This window comes from Myotis nattereri, assembly GCF_964212035.1.
Source record: "Myotis nattereri genome assembly, chromosome: X".
Taxonomy (NCBI): domain Eukaryota; kingdom Metazoa; phylum Chordata; class Mammalia; order Chiroptera; family Vespertilionidae; genus Myotis; species Myotis nattereri.
The window spans coordinates 5,363,552-5,389,418 of record NC_138078.1 but is presented as its reverse complement, the minus strand read 5'-3'; the positions used below and the strand labels follow the sequence as shown (position 1 = coordinate 5,389,418).

The 25,867-nt window shown below is 45.3% G+C and overlaps 2 protein-coding genes across 2 annotated transcripts; both read right to left on the bottom strand.

Moving 5' to 3' along the window:
• Positions 1–237: 237 nt before the first annotated feature.
• On the bottom strand, positions 238–25,493 carry TLR7 (toll like receptor 7; the record flags this gene model as incomplete). Its single annotated transcript, XM_081080934.1, has 2 exons — positions 238–3,470; positions 25,458–25,493. The coding sequence occupies 2 exons, from the start codon at positions 25,491–25,493 to the stop codon at positions 327–329; spliced, it is 3,180 nt and encodes a 1,059-aa protein (XP_080937060.1). The 3' UTR covers positions 238–326.
• LOC308535997 (mitochondrial import receptor subunit TOM6 homolog) lies at positions 12,238–12,793 on the bottom strand (the record flags this gene model as incomplete). Its single annotated transcript, XM_081115009.1, has 1 exon — positions 12,238–12,793. One exon carries the CDS (start codon positions 12,791–12,793, stop codon positions 12,566–12,568), a length of 228 nt encoding a protein of 75 aa, XP_080971135.1. The 3' UTR covers positions 12,238–12,565.
• Positions 25,494–25,867: the final 374 nt, after the last annotated feature.

The following is a 25,867-nucleotide window of genomic DNA, read 5'->3' as shown; positions in this document are numbered from 1 at the left end:
AACCACTCCTGGTGAGACATCTTTGAGAGAGTCTGGACAGCCAAGCCTCTCCTTCATAAGTTAGGCAGTCACATTTTTGCAGAGTAGAGCCAGTGATGGCGAACCTTTTGAGCTCGGCGTGTCAGCATTTTGAAAAACCCTAACTTAACTCTGGTGCCGTGTCACATATAGAAATGTTTTGATCTTTGCAACCATAGTAAAACAACGACTTATATTTTTGATATTTATTTTATATATTTACATGCCATTTAACCAAGAAAAATCAACCAACAAAATGAGTTCGCCTGTCACCTCTGACACACGTGTCATAGGTTCGCATCACTGAGCTAGACTGTCTCCTTGAACACCCGGCTATAGGTCACATGATTGTCTGTGGCCAGGGCATTCTTCAGGCACTGCCAGAAGTACGGGTGAGCCTGTGGGTTTGTTGGCCACTCAAGGACAGAACTCCCACAGAGCCTCTTCCGGAGCTGGAGGAACTTGGACTTCTGAAGGGGCTTCTCAAGGAAAATCAAGATAATCACATCCACTTTTTCATCTATGAGCCTCTGATGGGACAAGTAGAAGGCTATCTTAAAATTCTCAGTCTTTGCATACTTGTCTGTCATCACAAACACCGTCTTTTTGCTAAGTTGTATGCTCTGGGTCAGGTTTTCCAGAACTGGCTGCCCGGGCAACCAGTCCCTTTCCTCGAGACATAAATTGAAATGCTTCTCTCTCGGATCTTCCAATCTGGCTACCAGCTCATCCAAAACCCACTCCGTCACTGCTGGGTCTTTAGTGTCATATACAATAAAAGCATCATAGCAAGAGTCTGGGGAGATCAGGCGCTGATACCCCTTTATTTTGGCCTTACAGAAATGGTAACTATACCACACGTCCCAGAAATAGAGGTGGCTCGCTGTCATCACCACCATGAGAAAGAGAGCGGCCGAGATGGAGAGCGAGAACAGAACCAGGTTGGTGAGATCTAACTCACAGGTATACAGATCCAGAGAGACCACACTTTGGCCCTTGTGTGCTCCTGGCCCCACACAAGTCACATCGGTGGCTAGGTGAGGAATGGTCACCTCGGTATGGTTAATCCACCAGACAAACCACACGGCGTCACAGGTGCACAAGAAGCGATTGTGATGCAAAAGCAACATCTCCAGTTTATTGAGGACGTTTTCTGGAAAGCTAGTCTTTTGGATGATCTGTATTTTATTGGAGCTGAGGTCCAGGTAGCGCAACTGGAAAGCATCTTGGAGAAAAGACTTGGTCAGATACCTGATGAGATTATTGTGAAGAATTAGTTTCTGGATGCTGCTCGAACAGTTGGATAATCTCTGAGGGACTGTCTTCAGCAGGTTGTAGCTGAGGTCCAAAGTTTCTAGATTCTTCAGATACTGGAGTTTCCCCCAATTAAAAGACTTGAGCCCATTTTTGACCAAAAGGAGAGTCTTTAGCTGTGGAGGCATACCATCAAAAACTCCAGGAGGCAAGAAACTCAGGGAATTTGCAGAGATATCCAATTCCTCCAAGTTGACCAGATTCTTGAAGAAATTTAAGTATCTGTCATCACCATCTCTCCATAAAATATCCAAATGATTTCCTCTGAATTCCAGAGTTCTCAGGGATTCGCTCTCCATGGTCCTGCTGGTGGAGGTAGAGATGGCATTGTCATTCATCATCAGTTTCTTGAGAAACTTGAGGTTCTTGGTAAAGTTTAGCATGTGAGTAAGTCCTTCTGATTGAAAATAATGGCTGTTACTACTTATATCTAGAACTTCCAGGCTGTGCAGCCCATCAAAGGCTGTTGAGTAGAGTAAGTCAAGCCGGTTGTTAGAGAAGTCCAAATATTGCAGCTGCGCTAAAGGCTGAAATTCACTCCCATTAAGAGTTTGGCTGATGCTATTTCCTGACAAGTTTAGGCATTTGAGGAAAGAAAGATGCTGAAAGTCAGAGGACCTGATGAAAAATATGCTATTTTTACTTAGGTCCAATGCCTGCCCATATTTGTAACACTCGTCATTAAAACTCATGAAAGGCGGTTCTTTGTTTTTGTATCTGCAACTCCTTGCGTCTTCATCATATTTGAAATAATGTAATTCTTCAAAGAGCCGGGGCTCATGAGGTCCTACAGAAGTTCTAGCGTTAGAGCAGAAGCCAACTTCACTTGCATCTCCTGAAGGTGATATTTTATTCACGGAAAGGTCTATCCTTTTCAATGTTTGAAATTGTTCGAATATGCTGAGGTTAGCAATTTTGATAAAATTGGTGCCCAGATCAAGAACTTCAAGATTGGTAAGATTGTGGATTGGGGAGAGATCAACGAATTTCAGCTCCTTAAAGATGTAGCCTCTGATGTGCAAAACTTTCAGGTTTTTCAAGGAAGAAAACGCATCTGACAGTTTCATATACTCATGATAGACCTGAAGTTCAAAATTGAAAGACAGATCCAATTGGACAAGGTTGGGAAGAAAATGCAAAAATTTGGCATCCCCGATTTCTCTGGCCAAGTAGTTTTGGGAAAGATCTAGTTCCTTAAGTTTGTTGAGGTTTTTAAACCATCTTTGGGGCACAGTCTGAAGAGAGTTACTGTGGAGACGTAAAACTTGTAATTCTATCAACCCATCAAAAGCATTTGGATGGATCTGGAGGGGAGAATTATTTGCACAGGGTGTGCAAGGAAATGGGACGTTATAACAACGCGGGCAGTTCCCACTTAGGTCAAGAAGTTGCAGCTGATTGAGGTTCTTAAAATCATCTTCTTGGATTTGTGTAATGATGTTGTTGTGAAGATAGAGTTTTGTTAGAGCAGATGGCAACACCGCCGGAACGGCTGTAACATTGTTATCTTTTAGGGAGAGCAGTTTTAAATTGAGCAGTTTTTGGAAAGCATCTCTTTCGATGAAAAACGAAACGTTACAAGGATTGCGATAATAACAGTTTTGGCCCAGGTAGAGTTCTTCTATGTTGGCCAGTTCCGTTAGATTACTCTTATGGATGGAAAAGATGTTGTTGGCTTCGAGGCTCAGCAGCTGTAAGCTGGAGGGAAGACCCAGGGGTATTTCTAAAAGCTGGTTTCCGTCCAGGTAAAGGGATTTTAGATACGCGAGTCCACTAAAGCTCCCGGGGTGAACCTGTAGTTTCCTGGTGCAAATGTTGTCTTTCGGCCCCAGTCGAATGGGTACACAGTTGCATCTGAAATCGATCTCTATCAGCTGGTCCAGCCGTTGGAAGGAGGCGGGAGAGATGTCTGGTATGTGGTTGATGGTGAGGGTGAGGTTGGTGGTGTTGGTGGGAATGCCTTCAGGAATTCCCGTCAGATGCTTGTCCGTGCAGTCCACAATCACTTGGGCATTTGGAGTATCCACACTGACATCACAGGGCAGAGTTTTAGGAAACCATCTGGCCCCAAGCTTGGAAATGAGGATCATGTTAAAAAGGATAAGAAATTGTCTCTTCCAAGTCTGCAATGGAAACACCTGAAAGTTGAAGAAAGAACAGATCACCATTCTACAATAGAACAAGAATCAGAACTGAACATTCCCGTTTGCTGTCTCTCTTTTTAAAATCAACAACTCAGCCCTGGCCAGGGTCACCAGTTGGTTGGGCGTCGCCCCATACACCAAAGGGTTACAGGTTTGATTCCCAGTCAGGGCACAGGCCTGGGCTGCAGGCTCCATCTCCAGTCGGGATCGTGGAGGAGGCAACCCATCAATGTTCCTCTCCCTCTCCCTTCCTCTTTCTCTAAAAACCAATAAACTCTTCTTTCAAGAAATAATAAAATAAGCAACTCAGGTATTTTCTCAACTGTCTAAACAGCACCCCCCACCCATGATTGTATTTGTCAGTCACTGAGGTTCATCATAATTCCACTACATATTTAGGTTTTAGCATCTTAGCTTTCAGTGACATAGCTTTTCAGGTGCTAGAAGCGGCATTTTCCTGTTCACCGTTATCTAAGTGCTATAATGGAAGAGAAATCAATTAGCTGCCAAAGTGTGAAACTTGGGGGTGAAGGAATGTTAAAATGCAAATACATCTGGAAAGAAAAAACATTAAGACTTTAGTGTGGCCCTGGCTAAGTAGCTCAGTTGGTTAGAGCATCATCCCGATACACCAAGGCTGTGGGTTCAATCCCGGGTCAGGGCACGGACAAGAATCAACCAATGAATGCGTAAAAAATAGGTGGAACAACAAATCAATGTTTCCTTCTCTCTCTCTCTCTCTCTCTCTCTCTCTCTCTCTCTCTCTTCCCCTCTTTCCTTCCTCTGTCTCTAAAATCAATAAATTCTTTAAAAAGATTCTAGTACAATTAATGTTTGCTTGCTAAGTTTGCTCTGGTACACATTACAAGAATCTTTCACAATATTTGAACCACTGGCTTTCCTCTTGGATTAAAAACAATGTTTTTAATCGTCACCTAAGGATATGTTTTTATTGATTTTTAGAGGTAGAGGTAGAGAGATAGAGAGGGAACGGGGAGAGAAAAACATTGATGTGAGAGAAACATCGATTGGTTGCTTCCCATACACGCCCCAACTGGGGATCCAACACACAACCTAGGTATGTGCCCTGACTGGGAATCAAACCCACAACCCTTTGGTGTATGGGACGACACTCCAACCAACTGAGTCCCCTGGCCAGGGCTCCTCTTGGATGTTTTTTGCAAATCATCACCAAGGTGATTCTGGAATGAACATTTTCACATTGAGTTTATATTATATAAATTTGGAAAGGAGTGGAGAGTCAGGCATTGCCTAGGTGGCCCCTAACAGATGGAACAGGATAGATACTGAGGCGAGTGAAGGCAGGAAAATTGGGACATCTGGGAACCTACCCTTAATGAAGTTTCTTGGGCATTCAGGTTTAACACAAGAGACACTTGGACCCTGGGGAGAAAGACCTTAAAAGGGAATATGGAAGCACTGAAGAACTTTGCTAATCACCCTATCACCTTGAAGCTGCCCTGCCTTTTTTTTTTTTTAATATTTTATTGATTCTTTACAGAGAGGAAGGGAGAGGGATAGAGAGTTAGAAACATCGATCAGCTGCCTCCTGCACACTCCCTATTGGGGATGTGCCCGCAACCAAGGTGCACGCCCCTGACCGGAATCGAACCTGGGACCCTTGAGTCCGCAGGCTGACGCGCTATCCACTGAGCCAAACCGGTTAGGGCAAACCTGCCCTGCCTTTGAGGGTGGTTGAACCAAGGACTTGCTCTCAAGTTTCATTATTTCTATCAATACTTCCCTCCAGACAACTAGATTGCAGATGGGCCTGTCTCTCTGATTCCCCTTCTCTACAATCCACTCATCAAATGGCATCAGAGCATGTTTTTTGTAAACATGAATCAGATCAAGTACAATGGCTTCCTATTACACGTTGAATGAAATTCAAAGTCTTCACCATGGCTTAGATCATGAATGTCCTGACTCCAGCCCACCTCTCTGACCTTGAACCGTCTTTCCCCTTCTTTGATCACATGCCAGACATCTGGCCTGCTTTCTGTTCTGCATTTAAGCCAGTTGTGACACTTGCTGTTCCCTCTTCCTGATATGATCATTTTCTTCCTCTTCTCACAGACAAGTCATTGCCATCTTTGAGGTGATGGCTTCACTGACACATTATCAAAGAGGCTTTCTTTGGCCAAATAATCACCCCCTTCCGCCCATGTAATAATAGTGATAATAACAATGACAGTAACATTTGTGACCTTAGGTAGCACCTACTGCAGTGATGGCGAACCTTTTGAGCTCAGCATGTCAGCCTTTTGAAAAACCCTAACTTAACTCTGGTGCCGTGTCACATATAGAAATTTTTTGATCTTTGCAACCATAGTAAAACAAAGACTTATATATTTTTTTAAATATACTTCTTTATTGATTTCAGAGAGGAAGGGAGAAGGAGAGAGAGATAGAAACATCAATGATGAGAGAGAATCATTGATTGGCTGCCTCCTGCAAGCAAACCCACCACTGGGGAACGAGCCCACAACCCAGGCATGTGCCCTCGGCCGGAATTGAACCCGGGACCCTTCAGTCCTCAGGCTGACGCTCTATCCACTGAGCCAAGCCGGCCAGGGCAAGACTTATATTTTTGATATTTATTTTATATATTTAAATGCCATTTAACAAAGAAAAATCAACCAAAAAAAATGAGTTCGCGTGTCACCTCTGACACGCGTGTTGTAGGTTCACCATCACTGACCTACTGTATGCTGGGCATCATTTTCAGTGCTTGGCATACGTTAACTCATTTAATCATCACCATAACCACATGAGGTGCTACTAAAGGTCCTCAATCCTTACCCCGAAACTTTGGGGCTCGATGTGTTTTGGAATTCAGAGTTTTTCAGATTTTAGAAGATAATATGTTGCATGTACCCCATACAATGCAATACTCCTAATATGGCCTGGGACAGCATTCCCTAATCCAGTGGTTCTCAATCTTCTGGCCCTTTAAATACAGTTCCTCATGTTGTGACTCAACGATAAAATGATTTTCGTTGCTACTTCATCACTGTCATGTTGCTACTGTGATGAATCGTCATGTCAATATCTGATATGCAGGATGGTCTTAGGCGACCCCTGTGAAAGGGTCGTTCGACCGCCAAAGGGGTCGCGACCCACAGGTTGAGAACCGCTGCGGCCTAATCAAACACAACCATTTGTTCAGTGAAGCCCAAAACTGCCCCCTTTAAGTGGGATTTAAAAAAGAAGAGAAAAGGAAGAACTAGCTCATTCAGTTCCGGTCAAGATTCACCCTCACGTGAGCTCAGATCACAGTGTGTTGGCCATCCATGGAGTTAGGACACAGCTTTCAGCTTGGGGATTTTGGAATCACAGGCCTCTATCACTATCTCCATTTCACAGACGAGTCAACTGAGGCACAGTGAGGTATGTGTACTCTGTGCTTGACGGCCCTGCTTGATGTCCTTCGTAGCCCTTAGCACGATCAGAAATTACCTTGCTGATAATTTATGCGCTGTGATGGATACGCTTAGATGTTTAGTGTCCATTCTGCATGAGAACATATGCTTCCAGAGAGAGCAGGGCTGCGCCTATCCTTGTGTGGAACAATACCTGGCAGTTAATTAGTGCTCCATGATGTGTGCTAAATGCACGAGTAAATGAATAGTGGAATAAAGCTTAAAAGAAAGTTCTCCTTGAAGTAGGTTGCTTCAGGCTCTACCCCCAGACTCCCCAGGGTCATGTTCTGCTGCTTCTACTTGCTCCAGGATTTTTTGGAGGAAAGATGTAAGAATATCTGCTTTTGTAATGCTCGATTGAAGCCTGTCTTCTTTAAGAAGCCTTCTGGGATCAACCCAGACAGAAGTCACCCCTCCACCCACATCTCCTATTGCAGTGATCACAAGTGAGCTTGGGAAAAGAGCTCGGGATTGAGGGTTGGAGGAACTGGGTCCTCGTCCTGACTCAGTAGTTCACTACCCTTGTCCCCTTCTAAGGCAGGCCCTGTGCTCAGAAGACCACCCCCTACAAGAAAATGACAGACACAGAAACAACGACATGGGCTATGCCAAGGACCCAGACAACCCTCCTGGACCAAGACAATGAACCAGAACCAGAAAGTTCTGCAACAATTCCTTAGCTAGGAATTGTACCAAGTATCTGTGAGAAAGAATTTATTTTAAGAAATCAGAATTCCACTGACTCATATTAATTCATTCATTTGATAAATACTTCTTGAATACCTACCAGGGGAAGCAGACATACTCTCTGCTCTTAAAGAGCTCAAAATCTAGCGGAGGAGAGAAATATATAGATGTAAAATACATTGAGACAGCATGGAGGGACCTGGAGAGTATTATGCTAAGCGAAATAAGCCAGTCAGAGAAAGGTAAACATTACACGATCTCACTTAGAAGTGGACTCTAATGAACAAAAACTGACAAAATAGATCCAGAGACATGGAAGCATGGAACAGAGTGAGGATCCTCAGAGGGAATGGGGGTGGGGGAGGGAAGAGATCAACTCAAGAACCTGTATGCATATATGCATAACCCAAGGACACAGACAACAGTGGGGAGAAGGCCTGGGGAGGGGACAGTAGTGGGGAGGAGGGTGCCAATGGGGTAAAAATGGGACATCTCTAATATTTTCAATAATAAAGATAAATTTTAAAAATACAGTGTGGAAAGACCATTAGTTCTTTCCAGATTAAGATGCCAACACTTATATGCATGTAGCTTAATTATATGATGTTTTTATTCCATGTGGTATTTTCTGATACTTCCAGTTGATTCGTTTTACTATTCTCATAGTGTCCAGAGATTGTTATATATCTCCCAATATCTTTCCCCCCTTTCTCTCATCTCCTAGTGATAGAGTCTCCACTTGTATCTGGGCACATGCCACTCTGAAAAAAAAAGATTATATTTTCCAGACTCCTTTGCAGCTAAGGAAGACCAAGAGACTAAGTTACAGCCAATGTGAAATGAAAGGAAATGAAATGTGAAATTTCTGGGACATGTCCTTTAACAGTGGGTCTGTTCCCTTTCCTCCTATCTATTTCTTTTTAAAAAATATATTTGTATTGATTTCAGAGGGGAAGGGAGAAGGAAAGAGAGATGGAAACATCAATGATGAGAGAGAATCATTGATCAGCTGCCTCCTGCACACCCCACACTGGGGATCGAGCCCGCAGCCCTGACCAGGAATTGAGCCATGCCTTTCTGGCTCATAGGTCGATGCTCAATAATGGCTCTGAACTGCCAACTTCCAGTTTATAAGAAATCATAAAATTATTATGCTAAGCCAGTGTTAATTGGATTTTCTATGGCATTTTTTTTCCTGTCTCTATTTTTAATTGGAAATTTTATTTCTATTGGATATAAATGCAAACCTAGTTTTAGCCAGTGTAGAATTTAGAACTGGGAAATAAATTGCTGCCATGAGAGAATCTAAAATATGTGATATTGATGTCATCAATCTATGAGTAAGAAAGACCCAGATATCGGAGGCTGGAAAGCTGGGCCCCAGTGATGCCATCACAAAACACTTGACACAACCACCACCCATGCTGTCTTGGAAGGCAGAACATTCCAACTGTGACTGTTGTTTTTCCACTTTATTTAGATACTAATAGCCCGGTGCATGAATTCGTGCATATTGAAAGGAAATTAATTAGAAGAAATATTTTAATAATGCTATTCGCCCTTTCTCTATAATAGAAGTGTCAACCAAATTCACAATCGACAGTGATAGATCAAAACACATGCCTGTGATTGGCACCAGCAAGAGCTTTAATGTATTGCGCATGCACAAGCCAATTTAGCCTTTTATAGATATAGAATAAACTTGCTTAATTAGACCTGCTTTCTGATGTAGCTAAACTTTACCCAGCCCAGTGAAGCACCCCAACTTCCCTTTCAGGTAATTGTCAGCAACACAGCAGTAAATATCAACATGAAGCAGATTATTAGTACAGATCATGCAGGGAGAACAAAGGGTAAAATATTTAACTGCAGCAGTGTTTGACTATATTCTGCGCAGTGAGAAAACCTGAAGTCATTTTCAAGGTTCACCATTTCTTCTTTTCCATTGGGTCAATTTTCTAAGCTTTCTAAATCTCCATTTTCTGGCTAATGAAAAGACAATAGCATTCCACTGAGTCTCCTATCTGTCTACTCTAGGGCTTCTGTGAGGATCAAATGAGATGAGGCACGGGAAAATGCTTTACAGACATTTGGTTACAGTGTAAAATGTTTGCACCTGGCTATAAAGCAAGTCGTGTTCCTGGGCTGAAGAAACTCCAAGGAGGCTAGTCACTAGGGAGAGGAAGCCAGGCATTGCTATGTGACATCATTACCCGGCGCCCACAGTCACTGTTTTGGGGCTGGGTTTGGCTGTGGGCTACATTTTGCACCATGGAGTCTCGGTAGCATTGGCTGTGATTTGGTGGGTTGTCGTTCCAGGATGGTGGCAGCGCCTGTATCTCACTTGGGGGAAGCCAAGTGTTGCTTTGTTGGCACCAGGTCCACGGTGCTGTTTCTCTGTAAATGGCCAGTATGCGTCATGGCTGCTCCTGTGTTGAGTGTCTGCCCCCTGGTGGTCAGTGCACATCATAGTGACCATTTGGATGGTTGGACAGTTAACATATTAGCCTTTTATATATATAGATAATTGACATAAATAACATTGTATTAGTTTAAGGTGGACAACATAATGAGTGTGTGTGTGTGTGTGTTGTGAAGTGATTATCACAGTAAGTCTATTTAACATCTATCACCTCAAGTAGTTATAATTTTTTTTCTGGTGATGAGAACTTTTTAAAATACATATATATGTGTGTATGAGTGTGTGTGTGTGTGTGTATTTTATTGATTTCAGAGAGGAAGGGAGAGGGAAAGAGAGATAGAAACATCAATGATGAGAGAGAATCATTGATCAGTTGCTTCCTGCACGCCCCACACTAGGGATCAAGCCCACAACTTGGGCACGTGCCTTGACCGGGAATAGAACCAAGACCTCCTGCTTCATAGGTTGACGCTCAACCACTGAACCACACCGGCCAGGTGACACTAACTATATTTCAAGTGCTCAAAAGCCACAGGAGACTGGAGTCTGAGCGTGCAGTTATAGGACTTTTTTTTCATTCCAGAAAGTTCTATTGAAGAACACTGGCCTGGATTGGGGTTGGCAAACTTTTTCTGTAAAGGGCTGTAGAGTAACTAACTTAGGCAACATTCTGTGGATGCTTAAATAACTTTTAGAATGTAACTAATTAAAGTCACAAAACCACTCTTAGCTCACAAGCCCTACAAAAGCAGGTGGCGGGACAGATTTGGCCCACAGGCTGCGGTGTGCAGACAAAAAATCTCAAGCTGCGGTAAACTTATCCATGGAATGAACTTGAAGCAAAGTCTGTCCGAGACTGCAGAATCTTAGAAGAAATCCCATTACCTGCAAATCCTGTAAGTCGGTTCACATGCCGCTAACTTCAACCAATAGCATTTAGCCAAGCATTTCATCCTCATTCCAGTTCTAAGAGATTTGCAGTGACTGACACAGAGGCATCACAGGTTCAATTTCGGTCAAGGGCATGTACCTTGGCGGCAGGCTCCTCCCCAGCCCAGGCCCTGGATGAGGCACGTGCAGGAGGCAACCAATCCATGTGTTTCTCTCACATTGATGTTTCTCTCTGTCTTTCCCTCTCTCTTCCGATCTTTCTATCAATGGAAAAATATCCTCGGGTGAGGATTAATAAAATAAATAAGGAAATAAAAATAAAAAAATTAAACAAGGGTTGAGCTGGGCCAGTGTGACTCAGTTGGTTGAGCATCATCCCATGCACCAAACGGTTCTGGTTCCATTCCTAGTTGGGGTATGCAGGAGGCAACCGATCGATGTTTTTCTCTCATCAATGTCTCTCTCTCTCTCTCTCTCTCTCTCTCTCTCTCTCTCTCTCTCTTTCTCTTTCTCTCTGGAAACCAATAAAAACATATTTTTTTTTTAAAGAAGAGGGGTTGATGTGGGAAAAGTGCCACAGAAGGAAAGGGTGTGTCAGCAGAAGGCCATGGGAAGTGGAGCTGCAGAAAGGCTCCTATAGATTAGCTTTCTCAGAACACTGTCCCCTTGAACCTGAAGCCCCAGCGAGAGTGCGGAGCATGGTGCTCATTTGTCTCTCCTGGGAACAGACACAGCCAGAATGGGGCTGCCCCTGTCCTGTGCTCAATAGTCGAGCCCCAGTTCAGTTGGCCCTTGGGATGCTATATGCCAGACCAGACGTCTCTTGGCTTTCTGCTGGCTGCATGCCATCCTGGACCGCAGAGAAAAGAGCAAGTTTGTATTCCAAGATCCATGCCAAAGGGAAGATCAACTATGAGATGGCTGGGTTCTGATTAAGCAGGTGAGGGTGGGAATGAATGGAGCCTTTCGAAATGTGTTACTCCAAGAGAAATAAGGCCTTTGAGGCTTCCTAACATCAAAGATCATTTCACCCGGCCAGTGTGGCTCAGTGCTTGAACATTGACCCATGAACCCAGAGGTTACTAGTTCCATGCCCAGTCAGGGCACATGCCTGGGACTGGGGTTCAAGCCCCAATAAGGAGCATGCAGGAGGCAGCCGATTGATGTCTCTCATCGATGTTTCTATCTCTCTCTCCCTCTCTTTTCCTCTCTCTCTCTCTCAAGTCAATAAAAAAAAAAGATAGTCTTGAGAAGATGATAGAAAACTGGGAAATATTTCTTGATTCCAATGGAAATTTTCTTTCTTTTTTCTTTTTTTTTTTCTCTGTGTGCAGTCTTTATTTCAGATAATTGTTAAAATACCATCAGGTTATTCCTCAAGAAAAGAGCAAAGATCACTCTCTACCAAAACTTAGGAATTATGTACAGAACTTTACAAAACAGAGGACAACACTTCAGCTGAAGCCTGACTGCTGACCAGAGAATGAATTCTGCGTAGACCCGGCGAAGGGAAGCAGGCAGGGAAGGGAAGGTAGCCATGTGAATCAAACTTCAGCTGCTATCAGGGAAAGTCTTGTGATGGTCACAGATTGGAAGCTCTGTGTTTGGAGGTTCAAGTACATCTCGGGTTCCATGTGTGTATCTGGCTACACCCCTGGCTGAGGTGCCATTAAGTCAATGTCACTCAAATTCCTGGCCAGCCAAACTCCTGCAGCGAAGAAAAGTCCCAAGTTGAGGATCAAGTTCCTCCGGAAGTCATTCCTGTTGGTGGCGAAGCGGTAGACGCCCCGGAGCCAATCTCCCACATTGTCTGGGATTTCGGGAGCTTCACTTGCCAAGCTGCCAGCGCTCACGCCGACCCCGCTAGAAGCCATAGCAGCAGCTCCACGCTCCGCACGGCCTCTGGAAATTTTCTTAAGTGTGGAAATTTCCCCTTTTAAACCATTGGAAACTACGTGCTTCAGACTGAAGCTGGGACCTTAGCTTCAACCACCATTATTTTTAAATGTAAGAGTTCATTCAGCATTGAGCCACACCTCTTTTGTCATTCGCTACAAATAATCCACATGATTTTGGTTTTGCCTGCTGTTTGGGGCCACGATTGCCTAAAGACATGAGTCTTTTAAGAACGTGATATGTAAAACAGCGTAATACACCATGACACAGGCCCAGCTTCAGTAATGAATCATAGCTAATTACACATGCAAACACACTGGATAAATTTGGATGCCCAATTAGCAAGCTAATTATGGTAAAAACGAGGATGTTTGATTTTGTGTGCACAGGTGCTCTATTCTTTCAGTAAATCATCTCTTTTTGTTAAAATGGAAAATGTAGAATCTACATTGAACAGTGTTCAATCAGTCATGTTTTTGTTCTGTTATAGGAGCTTCCTTTTATACTTACTATGTGCTTACTATGTGCCAGGTGCTGAGGTAGACACACAGCTTTTTGTGGGTTTTTTTTTAATATAAAAATATATTAAAAATATATTTTTATTGATTTCAAACTGAAAGGGAGAGAGAGAAACATCAATGATGAGACAGAATCATTGATTGGCTGCCTCCTGCAACCCCCACACTGGGGATCAAGCCCACAAGCTGGGCATGTGCCCTACCGGAATTGAACCGTGACCTCCTGGTTCATTGGTTGACGCTCAAACACCGAGCCACACCAGCCAGGCAAAACACACTATTTATATTACATCACGGAGCCCTGACAATGAAATTTAAGAACATATAAATATTTCCATTTTGTTGATGAGGAAGCAGAGATTGGAGGGGCAATTTCAAACCAAGATTCAAGTTCTTTTTTGACCAATCACCTTCAAGTTGCCTCCTCTAGTTACAGCCAATGCACTTGGGATAATGCGAGTGTGCATCTTGGTTAATTTCCTTTGCAGTGAAATGGTTCTTGGTAATGTAATGTTTTGATGTTGTATTAGAGTTGTTATAGAAAAGTTTCCAAATACTAAAGAAGGTATTTATGATTTTGTAGAGAAGCACGGGAGTCTTGGTTGGAAAATCAGTAAGGAGGAAATTCCGAAAGAGGAGTGGGCTGAAGGCGGCCTGCCCTGTTTATGGGAATTCCGACTTAGGGGAGTTTGGCCAATGGCGGCCACTCCTAATTGTTCCTTGACCTTTTCTAACAAGTCTGTGTACATGCGGACTCTCAGGTGTTTACTGGAATCTTTACACTTACACTTTGGGTGTTCTTGCTTAAAGGACACTGCAGGCACACATGTCCTCCCAAGATTACTTACCCTACTGATTGTATCTAAAAGATAAACTTTGCCCTGGCCAGCTTGGCTCAGTGGATAGAGCGTCAGCCTGCGGACTGAAGGGTCCCGGGTTTGGTTCCGGCCAAGGGCACATGCCTGGGTTGCGGGCTCGATCCCCATTGGGGGGTGTGCAGGAGGCAGCCGATCAATGATTCTCCCTCATCATTGGTGTTTCTATCTCTCTCTCCCTCTCCCTTCCTCTCTGAAATCAATAAAGAAATATATTTAAAAAAATAAAAATAAAAATAAATAAAATATAAACTTTATCTCAAACTGCTGCTACAATAAAAGTCTAAAGAGGCAGGCAATCGAGGCTATCTGGTTCCTTTAGCCAGGCAGTCCCTTAGCTTCTCTTTCACAGTAAATGTGTCAGAGTAATCATTCATCCATTGCTCAGGATCTGCTGGTCAGCCCTGGCATGATTTGAGTGAGGAAAAAAAGAGACTCTTTGAATGATTTTTTTTTCTGGGAGTTCCCCAGATGTCATTCTAAACATATCATAGAAGGTAATATTCAAGACTCCCCACCAGTGTCCTTCCTCATGCCTCCATACTTTCCGAACATATAACTTGGAAAGGATTCCCACTTCGCTTTTTCCAAATTAATCTGTTTTCACTCACTTTTTGTGAAGACAGTTCTCTCCCTCTATGCCTTTACTAAGCTGCTTGAGCTATCACAAAATGGATGATATATTTCTTATGAATCGAATCTGATGCCCAGCAATGCTATGCCAGGATAGTTTCTGAAGTTGCATATTTAAAGGCATGCTGAGCTCTACCTTCATAATAAAAAATTCCATGCTCATGTAGTCACTCAACAAACATTACTGGGCACATACTCTACGTAAGGCACTGTGCTAGGCAAAGTAGGGAACTGTGACGAGTCAGACAACGTTCCTGAGCAGTTAGAGACCAAACGCCCTGCTGCCACATCTCAGGAGCCAGGTGTATTGCCAAGCCACCTCTCTGCCACCAGGGCTCTCTGCCACCAGGGCAATCCATAGTGAGAATAAGAAGTTGTAGGTCAAGGCCATTCAGGCCTAAAGGTAATGTGCCCACCCACCTTTCAAACAACAGCTTGAAGCAACAACCCTTCAGAGCGACAAAAGGAATTTTCTTGGTTGCATCACTTTTGTGGCAGGACTCCAGCCTGTATTCCGAGCTGAATTCTCCTGATTTTACATCCATGTTAGATTCCCACCAGAAGGCCTGTGGTCATAGAGCCGTGAGGCTGATAGGAAGACACATTCACCAAGATGTTTATAACTGCAGAGAGTATTTTTATCTCCGAGACTTGGCAAGTTCACAACAGACGCACAGATGCAATCTGAGGGCTCAGAAGGACAGATGGCAAGAGTGAGGAAGTGAGCTTCAGTGGTTTGCATCTCACAATGAGTTAGAGGAAGCCCCGGATTAGTCTGACTTCTCATGTTTATTCTTTCTGGGGTTAGCACCCTCTGAACCGAAAGTCAGATCAGGAGTCAGCCACTGTCTGAGGCCGAGCTACGGACCAAAGCCTCCTAAATCTCGACTTTCTCATCGGCAAACGGTGGAGGTTGAACTAACTTACCTCAGTGCCCCTTTTCTTTCCTTTTTATTTATTTATTTATTTTTTTAAAATATATTTTATTGATTTTTTACAGAGAGGAAGGGAGAGAAATAGTGAGTTAGAAACATCGATGAGAGGGAAACATCGATCAGCTGCCTCCTGCACACCTCCCACTGGGGATGTGCCCGCAACCAAGGTACATGCCCTTGACCGGAACCGAACCTGGGACCTTTCACAGGCCGACGCTCTATCTACTGAGCCAAACCAGTTTCGGCTCTTTTCTTTTTAAAAAATATTTTTTTATTGATCTCAGAGAGGAAGAGAGGGAGAGAGAGAGAGAGAGAGAGAGAGAGAGAGAGAAACATCAATGATGAGAGAGAATCATGGATCGGCTGCCTCCTGCATGCCCCCACCAGGGATCGAGCCCACAACCCAGCATGTGCCCTTGACCAGAATCAAACCCGGGACCCTTCAGTCTGCAGGCTGATGCTCTATCCACTGAGCCACACTGGCTAGGGCAGTGCGCCTTTTCTATTGTGGTTATTTTAAAATGCCGAGGCCTGCCCTGGATCCCCCCGAAATTTCTCTGCCAGGATGTGGCCTCAGCTGGGTGCTTTCCGAGCCACCCAGAACCTCAGGCTGCCAATGTTTCGAACCGGTCTAAGCCAGCGGTTCTCAACCTGTGGGTCGCGACCCCTTTGGGGGTCGAACGCCCCTTTCACAGGGGTTGCCTACAGGGATGTATTTGTATTCCAGTCAAATACATCCTGCATATCAGATATTTACATTATGATTCATAACAGTAGCAACATGACAGTGATGAAGTAGCCACGAAAATAATTTTATGGTTGGGGGTCACCACAACATGAGGAACTGTATGAAAGGGTCGCGGCGTTAGGAAGGTTGAGAACCACTTACTAAGCAAAGCTTCCAACCACCAGGGACCTTCTAAGGATTTCCCAGAAAGGGGAAACACAGGCACCTAGCGCGCCTCTGTATAATAGCGAGCAGCACATGTCTTCGGCTCAAACACGTTGACTAGTGTTATTCGCTCCCTGAAACAGTCAGAATGCGAAGAACGGGATGGCGGTCCCTCAATTTGGGGAAATGGTTGAAAATGGGAAACCACCAAGAGTGGGACCTGCCTTTAGAAGGATGGTAGAGCTCTAGGTATTGAAATGAAAGGCTATGCAAGATATACTATGAAGTTGTAAAAATGTTAAGTCCATTTTTAAAGGAGAATCACAACATATCGTGTATGATCCCTTTATGATGAATACACACACACACATTTGCTTTGTGTTACAGAGAAAAGTATGGGAGAACACATTAGAAACTTTAACAGTGATTTCTATATCCTTCTCTACTCTGAGTTTTTTTCTTTTACAAGGAATATGTATTTTTTTTAAAAAAAATTCTATAATTTACAGAGGAAGTGCTAAAACCTCATCTCATCATAATAATGGGGAAGGAAATTGTGAAAAATGAAAAACTCAACAGGTATTTATTAAAATGCCGAGGCCTGCCCTGGATCCCCCCGAAATTTCTCTGCCAGGATGTGGCCTCAGCTGGGTGCTTTCCGAGCCACCCAGAACCTCAGGCTGCCAATGTTTCCAACCGGTCTAAGCCAGCGGTTCTCAACCTGTGGGTCGCGACCCCTTTGGGGGTCCTGGTTCTGTTTTTGTTGTTGTTAATCCTCACTCGAGGATATTTTTTCCATTGATTTCTAGACAGAGTGGAAGGGAGGGGGAGAGACAGAGAGAAACATCAATGTGAGAGAAACACATCCATTGGTTGCCTCCCACATGCACAGCGGCCAGGGCCGGTGATGGAGCCTACAACGAGGTACATGCCCTTGACAGGGAATCAACCCCACGACCCTTCAGTCTGAGGGCCAACACTAACCAATGAGCCAAACCGTCTAGGGCCAGGTACCTGCTTCTAAGTGTTGAGTCACATCAGTGGAGGAAACAGACAAGATCCCTGCTCTTCTGGAAATTATGGTCTCCAAATACTAAACTCAAAACTATCCTATCTTATAAAAGGCTAATATGCAAATTGACCAAATGATGGAACGACTGGTTGCTATGATGTGCACTGACCACCAGGGGGCACTCAACGCAGGAGCTGCCCCTCTGGTGGTCAGTGCGCTCCCACAGGGGGAGCGCTGCTCAGCCAGAAGCTGGACTGATGGCTGGTGAGTGCAGCTGTGGTGGCGGGAGCCTCTCCCGCCTCTGCGGCAATGATAAGGATGTCCAACTGATGGCTTAGGCCTGCTCCACAGGGCCTAAGCTATCAGTGGGGCATCTCCCAAGGGCACCTAGACTGCTAAAGGGCGCGGGCTGGGCTGAAGACCGCCCCCCCCCCCACAGTGCGTGAATTTTCATGCACCGAACCTCTAGTATAACTAATAAATTATGTGGGCTGTTAGGTGATACGTGTTATGGGAAGAGAAAAAGTAGGGCAGGGTAAGGGGGATCAGGAATCTGAGATGGGGTTGAGACTAGCAGTAGGGTGTGTTGGGTGGCATCGTTGAGAAGTTGACATCTGAGCCAAGATCTCAAGGAGAGGAGGAAGCTGGCCGTGCAGCTCCATCCAGCGAGGAAGCATTCCAAGCAGAGGGAAGAGACTAATGCAAAGGCCCCACGGTGGGAACGTGCTGGAACATTCATGAACATGGCAACAAAGCCAGCAGGCCTGGTGCAAGGGGAGGAGAAGGCTAGGAGATGAAGTCGAAGGAGGTTGGGGGAGGGGGGTGCAGCACTGCCGCTGAGACTGTAGGGCCTTCTCAGCCCTTCCAAGGATGGTGGTTTTTACTCTGAGGGGCATGAGGATCCACTCAAGGTTTTGAGCTGAAGAGTGATGTGGTCTGACTTAGATTTTAGAAGGATATGCTGATTGCTGTGTCGAGAAGAAACAATGAGGGGCAGGGGTGGAAGCCCAGAGACCAGTCAAGAGGCTATTACAGCCCTAGCTGGTCTGGCTCAGTGGATAGAGCATTGGCCTGGGGACTGAAGGGTCCCGGGTTTGATTCCAGTCAAGGGCACATGCCCAGGTTGCGGGCTCAATCCCCAGTAGGGGGCGTGCAGGAGGCAGACAATCAATGATTCTCATCGTTGATGTTTCTATTTCTCTCTCCCTCTCCCTTCCTCTCGGAAATCAACTATATATATATATATATATATATATATATATATATATATATATATATAATTTTTTTAAAAAAAGAGGCTATTACAGTAATTCAAGCAAAAAAACCCAGCTGGCAGGGGTGAAGGTAGAGAACTTGCCAGGTCCTGGATGTGTTTCAATGTGAAGCCAAATGAAATATGACTTCAAAGTTCTTGGAAAAATGTGAGGAGAGGGATTAGAGACAGTGGATTTCTGGGAAGTTTCTTGCAAGGGGGAACAAAGATGCTGGCAGGCGTTCCCAGGGCCAGTAGGGTCAAGTGAATTTCTTTTCCGATGGGAGAAGCAAGAGCATGTTGTAATGCTGGAGAGAATGACACCCTTCAGGTCATGAGAGCAAATAATAATACATGAATAATAAAGAGGATGATGCTGTAAGAGAGGAAGGGAAGGAGGCTAAGGTGCTGACGCTGAGCAGGCGAGCAGAAGCAGACCCAGTGCACCAGGGGGCATGTTGGCCTTAGCTAGGGGCATAGACATTTCATCCTTAGTTTAACAGTCCACCCTGGCTGGTGTGGCCCAGTGGTGGAGCCTCGACCTATGAACCAGGAGGTCATGGTTCGATTACCAGTCAGGGCACATGCCTGGGTTGTAGGCTCCATCCCCAGTAGGGGGCGTGCAGGAGGCAGCCGATCGATGACGTTTCTCTCTCATCTATGTTTTTCTCTTTCTCTCTCTCTCTCTCCCTCTCCTTCCTCTCTCTCTCAAAATCCATTAAAGCTTATTTTTCAAAAAGCCAAGTTGCCCGAGTTGAAACGGAAGTGTTGGGATATGCATTTCCGGTGGAGGAAGTCACTGGAGCCAAACTGTGGAAGCAGGGGACCCTGTCCTGGCGGGAGCCTGCACGTGGATGGCTGGGCTGACCTAGAGGCGAGGGCTGGCTGGAGAGTAACAAGAAAGGGACAGGGCAGAGAGGAGGAGTGGGGCGCCATTGTTGGAAACCCTTCCGTTTGATTCACTAACCTTTCGCCATATTGATCTGGCACTGAGCTGCCTGAGAGCGAGATGTGCCTGGCGTACCTCCCCTCACGGCTAACTGAGCATCTCGAATTAGGGAAGTTACTTAAGTGCTATTTGTTTTATAGACAAAAACCTCCACTGGAAATTTCCCTAATAGATTTATGACCAAAGATCCTCTTCTTGCACATTTCGAAATATTTCTAATTATAGGCTAATCTCTGTAGAGTGACATTACCACAAATGGTCAAGTCTCATTATCTAACACAAACTAAAGTACAAGAATATTACCCACTTACTTTGAAAAAAAAAAAAGAGAGATTTTTTGTTAGCGATTTCCCACCATTGTAGCCCAACAGACTTCGCTTTCAAAATAAAAGAAGGAAATGATATAAAGCAGGCTTACATAAGCTAGGAACTCACCAGCTGTCCTGCATCACAACAGGCAGCAAAGACCGTAAGATTTCAACACTTATTTAACCTTACACCTTTTCACTTGTTTTCCATAAACCACGAGCAGCACAGTTTTTCCTGTAAGGCCCAGTCAGCAAACAGTGTATGTTTCACAGGCGACTGTCTTTGTCACAACCACTCGACCCTCACAGGAGTCTGCCATTGCAGCGCAAATGCAGTTACAGACAATACACAAATAAGACACCTATTTGTGGACACTGACATTTGAGTTTAACACAACTTTTACACGTCGAGAAGGAATATTCTTCCTTTCACTTTTTCAATCTCTTCAAACATAAACATTCTTACCTTGTGGGCTAGACAAAGACTGGTGGCAGGCTGGGTCTGGCCCACAGTCAGAACGTGCCAAGCCCAGCCCTTAAGTTTGGGGGGCATCTAAGACATACATGATCTATTCTTGGGGACCTAACTGTTAAAGAGAAACCCACAGGTCCAAAATGGCGTCACTCGTGCTAAAAGCCCATGCTACCGAAGCTAGATTTCACACCTGATCTGATTGCAGTTTCAGCCTCTCCCAGAAATATCATCCTAATCGCCCAGTCTTGAATTTGCTTTAAGCACCAGTGAAGTGACCTGTGCTGGTGGGCGCTCTCCATCCCCCACAGGAAGAAGAGGCAACCTGCATGGCAAACCCTCCGGTTCTCCTCCCCCAAGGAAAGATGCCTGGGCACAGGAATAGTCCTTTCACCCTGGCTCGGGAGTTTAATTGGTTGGAGCATTGGGCCAATACGCCAAGGTCTGTGGGTTCAGTCCCCAGTCAGGGTACAAACAAGAGGCAAACTGATGAATGAACGCATAAATAAATGGAACAGCAACTCTCTCTCTCTCTCTCTCTCTCTCTCTCTCTCTCTCTCTCTCGTTAATAAAATAGAATAATCCTTTCTTTTGTTTGTTAATAGCTCCCTTGCCCCACCCTTCTTCCTATAAAATTTCCCATTTAAAAATATATATATATATATTTTTTATTTCAGAGAGGAAGGGAGAGGGAGCGTTGGGAACCGGGTGGAGGGGAGCTATGGGGGGAAAAAAGAGGAACAACTGTAATAATCTGAACAATAAAGATTTAATTAAAATTTAGAAAAAAGATCAAGAGAACAACAACAACAAAAAAAGAAAAGAAACATCAATGATGAGAGAGAATCATTGATTGGCTGCGTCCTACACGCCCACCACTGGGATTAAGCCCGCAACCCGGGCCTGTGCCCTGACCGGGATTCCAACCGTGACCTCTTCTTGGTTTATAGGTCGATGCTCAACCACTGAACCACACCAGCCAGGCAAAACTTCCCATTTTGTACAACCCCTTGGAGCACCCTTCTCCTTGTTACATGGGATGCTGCGGATTCATGAATTGCTTAATAAAGCCAATTCGATCTTTACATTTACTCAGTTGAATTTTTTTTAACCACATAACACATTTATTCATGTAAACCATCACAGATTAACTGGCATTTAGTAAGTATCTAGCATGTGTATTAAAAACATCAGGAATATATGATAGTTACCCATCTGTAGCTTGCTTTTTTTCATTTATCTTTTTTAAAAATATATTTTATTGATTTTTCACAGAGAGGAAGGGAGAGGGATAGAGAGTCAGAAACATCGATGAGAGAGAAACATCGATCAGCCGCCTCCTGCACATCTCCTACTGGGGATGTGCCCGCAACCCAGGTACATGCCCTTGACCGGAATCGAACCTGGGACCTTTCAGTCCGCAGGCTGATGCTCTATCCACTGAGCCAAACCGGTTTCGGCTCATTTATCTTTATATCATGTGTATTTGCTTATGTCATTCAGTATTATTTTAAAAAATGGTTTGATGGCTACATAATATTCCACTCAACGGTGAAGTACAATGAATGAACCCCTCCCCAACATTGGACATGAGAGATTCCCTTTGCCATGCTGCATAGACTATCTTTTTATTATTATTTTGTTGTTGTTAATCCTCACTTGAGGATATTTTTCCAATGATTTTTTAGGGAGAGTGGGAGAGAGAGGGAAATACAGAGAGAAACATCGATGTGAGAGAGACACATGGATCGGTTGCCTCCTGCACGAGCCCCGACCAGGGCCAGGCCAGGGAGAAGCCTGCAACCGAGCAATGTGCCCTTGACCGGAATTGAACCCGGGACCCTTCAGTCTGCGGCCGACACTCTATCCACTGACCCAAACCAGCCAGGGCCATACACTACCTTTGTAAACAGTTTGCCGCATTGCTGATCAGTTCTTTAACAAGAGATTTTAGAAGGGGGATTTCCATATCAAAAGATCAGGCCTTTAACTATTAAGAAGGTGCCATCATTTCCTGTGCTTTCTGGCCCTTGTATTGCTTCTCTTAAAACATTTTTCCACGTCTCTTTAAAGAGACATACCAACTTCTCCTTTTTTGTTGTTGTTAAGTAGTAAGATATCACAATGGAAGCCTGAATTCCCTGCGTGTTCGCTAGGTAACTGTTGGGCTGGGTCCCCCACATGGCTTCCGGAGTCAGGTGCCCGGTCAAGGTCAGTCAAGGCCATTCAAGGCCATTCAGTCAAGCTCCCCAGGGCTTGGAGCGTCTTCCTCAGGGCCTCACGCGCTGCTCCCTAAACATGAAGGCCTCAGCATGATGCTTGGCTTGTAAGTGGTAAACAAACATGAGCTGCCTTTTTAAAAAATATATATTTTTATTGATTTCAGAGAGGAAGGGAGAGGGAGAGAGAGAGAGAAACATCCATGATGAGAGAGAACCATGGATCGGCTGCCTCCTGCACGCCCCCCACTGGGGATCGAGCCTGCAACCCGGACCTGTGCCCGGATGAGGAATTGAACTGTGACCTCCTGGTTCCTAGGTCGACGCTCAACCACTGAGCCACACCGGCTGGACCAAACATGAGCTGTCTATCCATCCTCCATGCCATCCCTCGAGGGGCAAAGGCTGGTGTGGGCATGGGTTTGCAGAAAAATCGCCATCTGAGTTTCTAGGAAATGAAACTCTAAGCAGTTGTCTCCTTCGTAACATAATCAACCCGAGGTTAACTCTTCGTTAGACCTTAGACACACAGGGAAGCCCTGGCGCCAGCCTTCAGAGCTACAAGTCGGAGTGGGCTCCTGGTGAGCGTATCCTATCACGTCTGATTCGGGTGACAGAACCACTTCAGAAAAAGGCCGCCGATGTGTTTTTCTGATAATATTCGGCAGACCTCATAACTCACACTGCTTGCAAAAGGCTTGAACCGAGACACTGTTATTTGAACCCCACAATGGCCCTAAGACGCAACCGGAAAGGTATTCCAATGCTCATTCGATAATCAGAGAAACTGATTTTCAGGGGGCTCGGGGGATAGGTCCCCCAGCTAGCAACCGAGTCAGCCAGCACTGACAGGCTCATGGGCAAAGCTGTCAGGCTCCCCTGAGCCACCAGACCTTGACTTTGGGGCATCTGAGTCCATCCGCCCAGTTTTCAGATTCCTGCTCAATCCGTTTAGTGAGAATGCCTCACCCTTGCTATCTGGTCAAGCTTGCTATCTGATCCCTACCTCATCCCTGCCCCCTCCTGGCTGACAACTGGTCTCCCTGGCCCGCTCCCAGCGAGGACCCTGGCAGCTAAGTTTCTCCCACAGGCCCCTAACCCTGACGCTCCCTCCTAGTCATTTGCCACCCACCGAGCCTGCCTCTGCTCCTTGCCTGTAAATCCCCACTCGTCTGCTGGCTTTGGGAGGGAGCCCAGTTCTATGCCAAGTTCTCTTTTCCCCTCTCGCATAGTCCCTGGACAGTCTGCGTTCATAGCTTTAACTACTGCCCAGCTCTGGGTGTCTGGTCTTTCATTTTTCAAACCCATTTTTTTAAATCCTCACCTGAGGATATTTTTTCTGTTGCTTTTCAGAGAGAGCGGAAGGGAGGGGGGATGGAAGAGAGAGAGAGAGAGAAAGGGAGAGAGAGAGGAAGGGGGGGGGGGAGAGAGAGAGAGAGAGAGAGAGAGAGAGAGAGAGAGAGAGAGAGAAAGGGACAGAGAGAGAGAAACATTGACATGAGAGAGACACATCAATTGGTTGCCTCCTGTACTCACCCCAACCTGGGCTGGGATTGAACCTGCAACCCAGGCAGGTGCCCTCAACCCTTGACTGAGAAACGAACCTGCGACCCTTTGGTGAGCAGGTCAATGCTCTAACCACTGAGCAACTCTGGCCAGGGCTCAAATCAACTTCAATTTTCTTTTTAGCTCTTCACAGACAGAACTTCTCCACACACCTTTGTTTGCAGCTACCAACTCACTTCATCTTGACCAGGTACCATTTTATCCCTAAAACTCTGCTGGCATCAAAATACGACAGCTGACCAGTGTGACATCGAGAAAATGCTGACATAGCGGCACTGAAACGGCTAAAAGTAGGACAAGCCCCCCCCCCCTCCGTGCTCAGAAGCAGGTGCTCCCAGACCCTGCCTGGCAACTGTACGAAAGGCAGTCACCTCAGGTGACAGTGAAACACTGCCATCAGGGAGCCTGCTATGATGGGACCCCAGGGTCATGTACCCCCCACACCTCTCGCTCAGGTGCTCTCATCATTCTAGAACGTCAGGTCCAGCCGATACAAATGAAGACACAAGCCTTAGCCGGCTGGGCTCAGTGGATAGAGCGTCAGCCTGCAGACTGAAGGGTCCCGGGTTCGATTCCAGGCAAGGGCACATGCCCGGGTTGCAAGCTCAATCCCTGGTAGGGGGCATGCAGGAGGCAGCCGATCACTGGTTCTCTCTCATCAGTGATGTTTCTCTCTCTCTCTCCCTCTCCCTTCTGCTCTGAAATCCATGAAAATCTATCTGTAGGATGGAAAGCATTGGACCCAGAGAAGCTATTTTCCCAATGCAAACATCTGCCCCTCCTCAGTACAGCACACATGGACGCTCGCAGGAATCGGACAGAGCGAGTGTTAATCAATCCGAAATTACAACATGCCCTGTGCTTAATATTGATGGTGAAATATCACCGAGAACTTGTCCCCAGCCAATCGCCAAAGTACGGATTCCTCACTGTGGCTCTTGCCAGCTGATTTCAGTTCTTCCCATCGAGATTACAGATAACACCTTTTAGGGATCTCTAAGCTCGTCTTACCATGTTTAGCCTTCTTCCGGAAGGAAGTGTAGACATCTGGTTGAAGCCAGCAGGTGTCCAGGTCAGCCGGAGAGGCGCCCCATAGCATCAACTAAGAGAAAGAGAACACCAAACCGGCCACTCAGAACACCAGCCCAGCACCGTAGCCTCAAACAGGCTGGCACACTGCTCCACCATGCGCTGCTGGGAGCTCCTCGCAATGGCATGGACTTCCTCAAAGTCACACAAATCAGAGACAAACTCCAGAGAGCCAGGCCTAACATCATTAGAAGTCTGACTTCCTCTTCGAAGAACTGATCTTTGCGACTACCCACATTTCTCTTTAAGTTCGAAAAAACATTATTTGGCCTATGGCTTGCGTTCCCTCCCCTCCCTGCTCCCTAACAATGAATGGCTCCTCTATCCAGTTA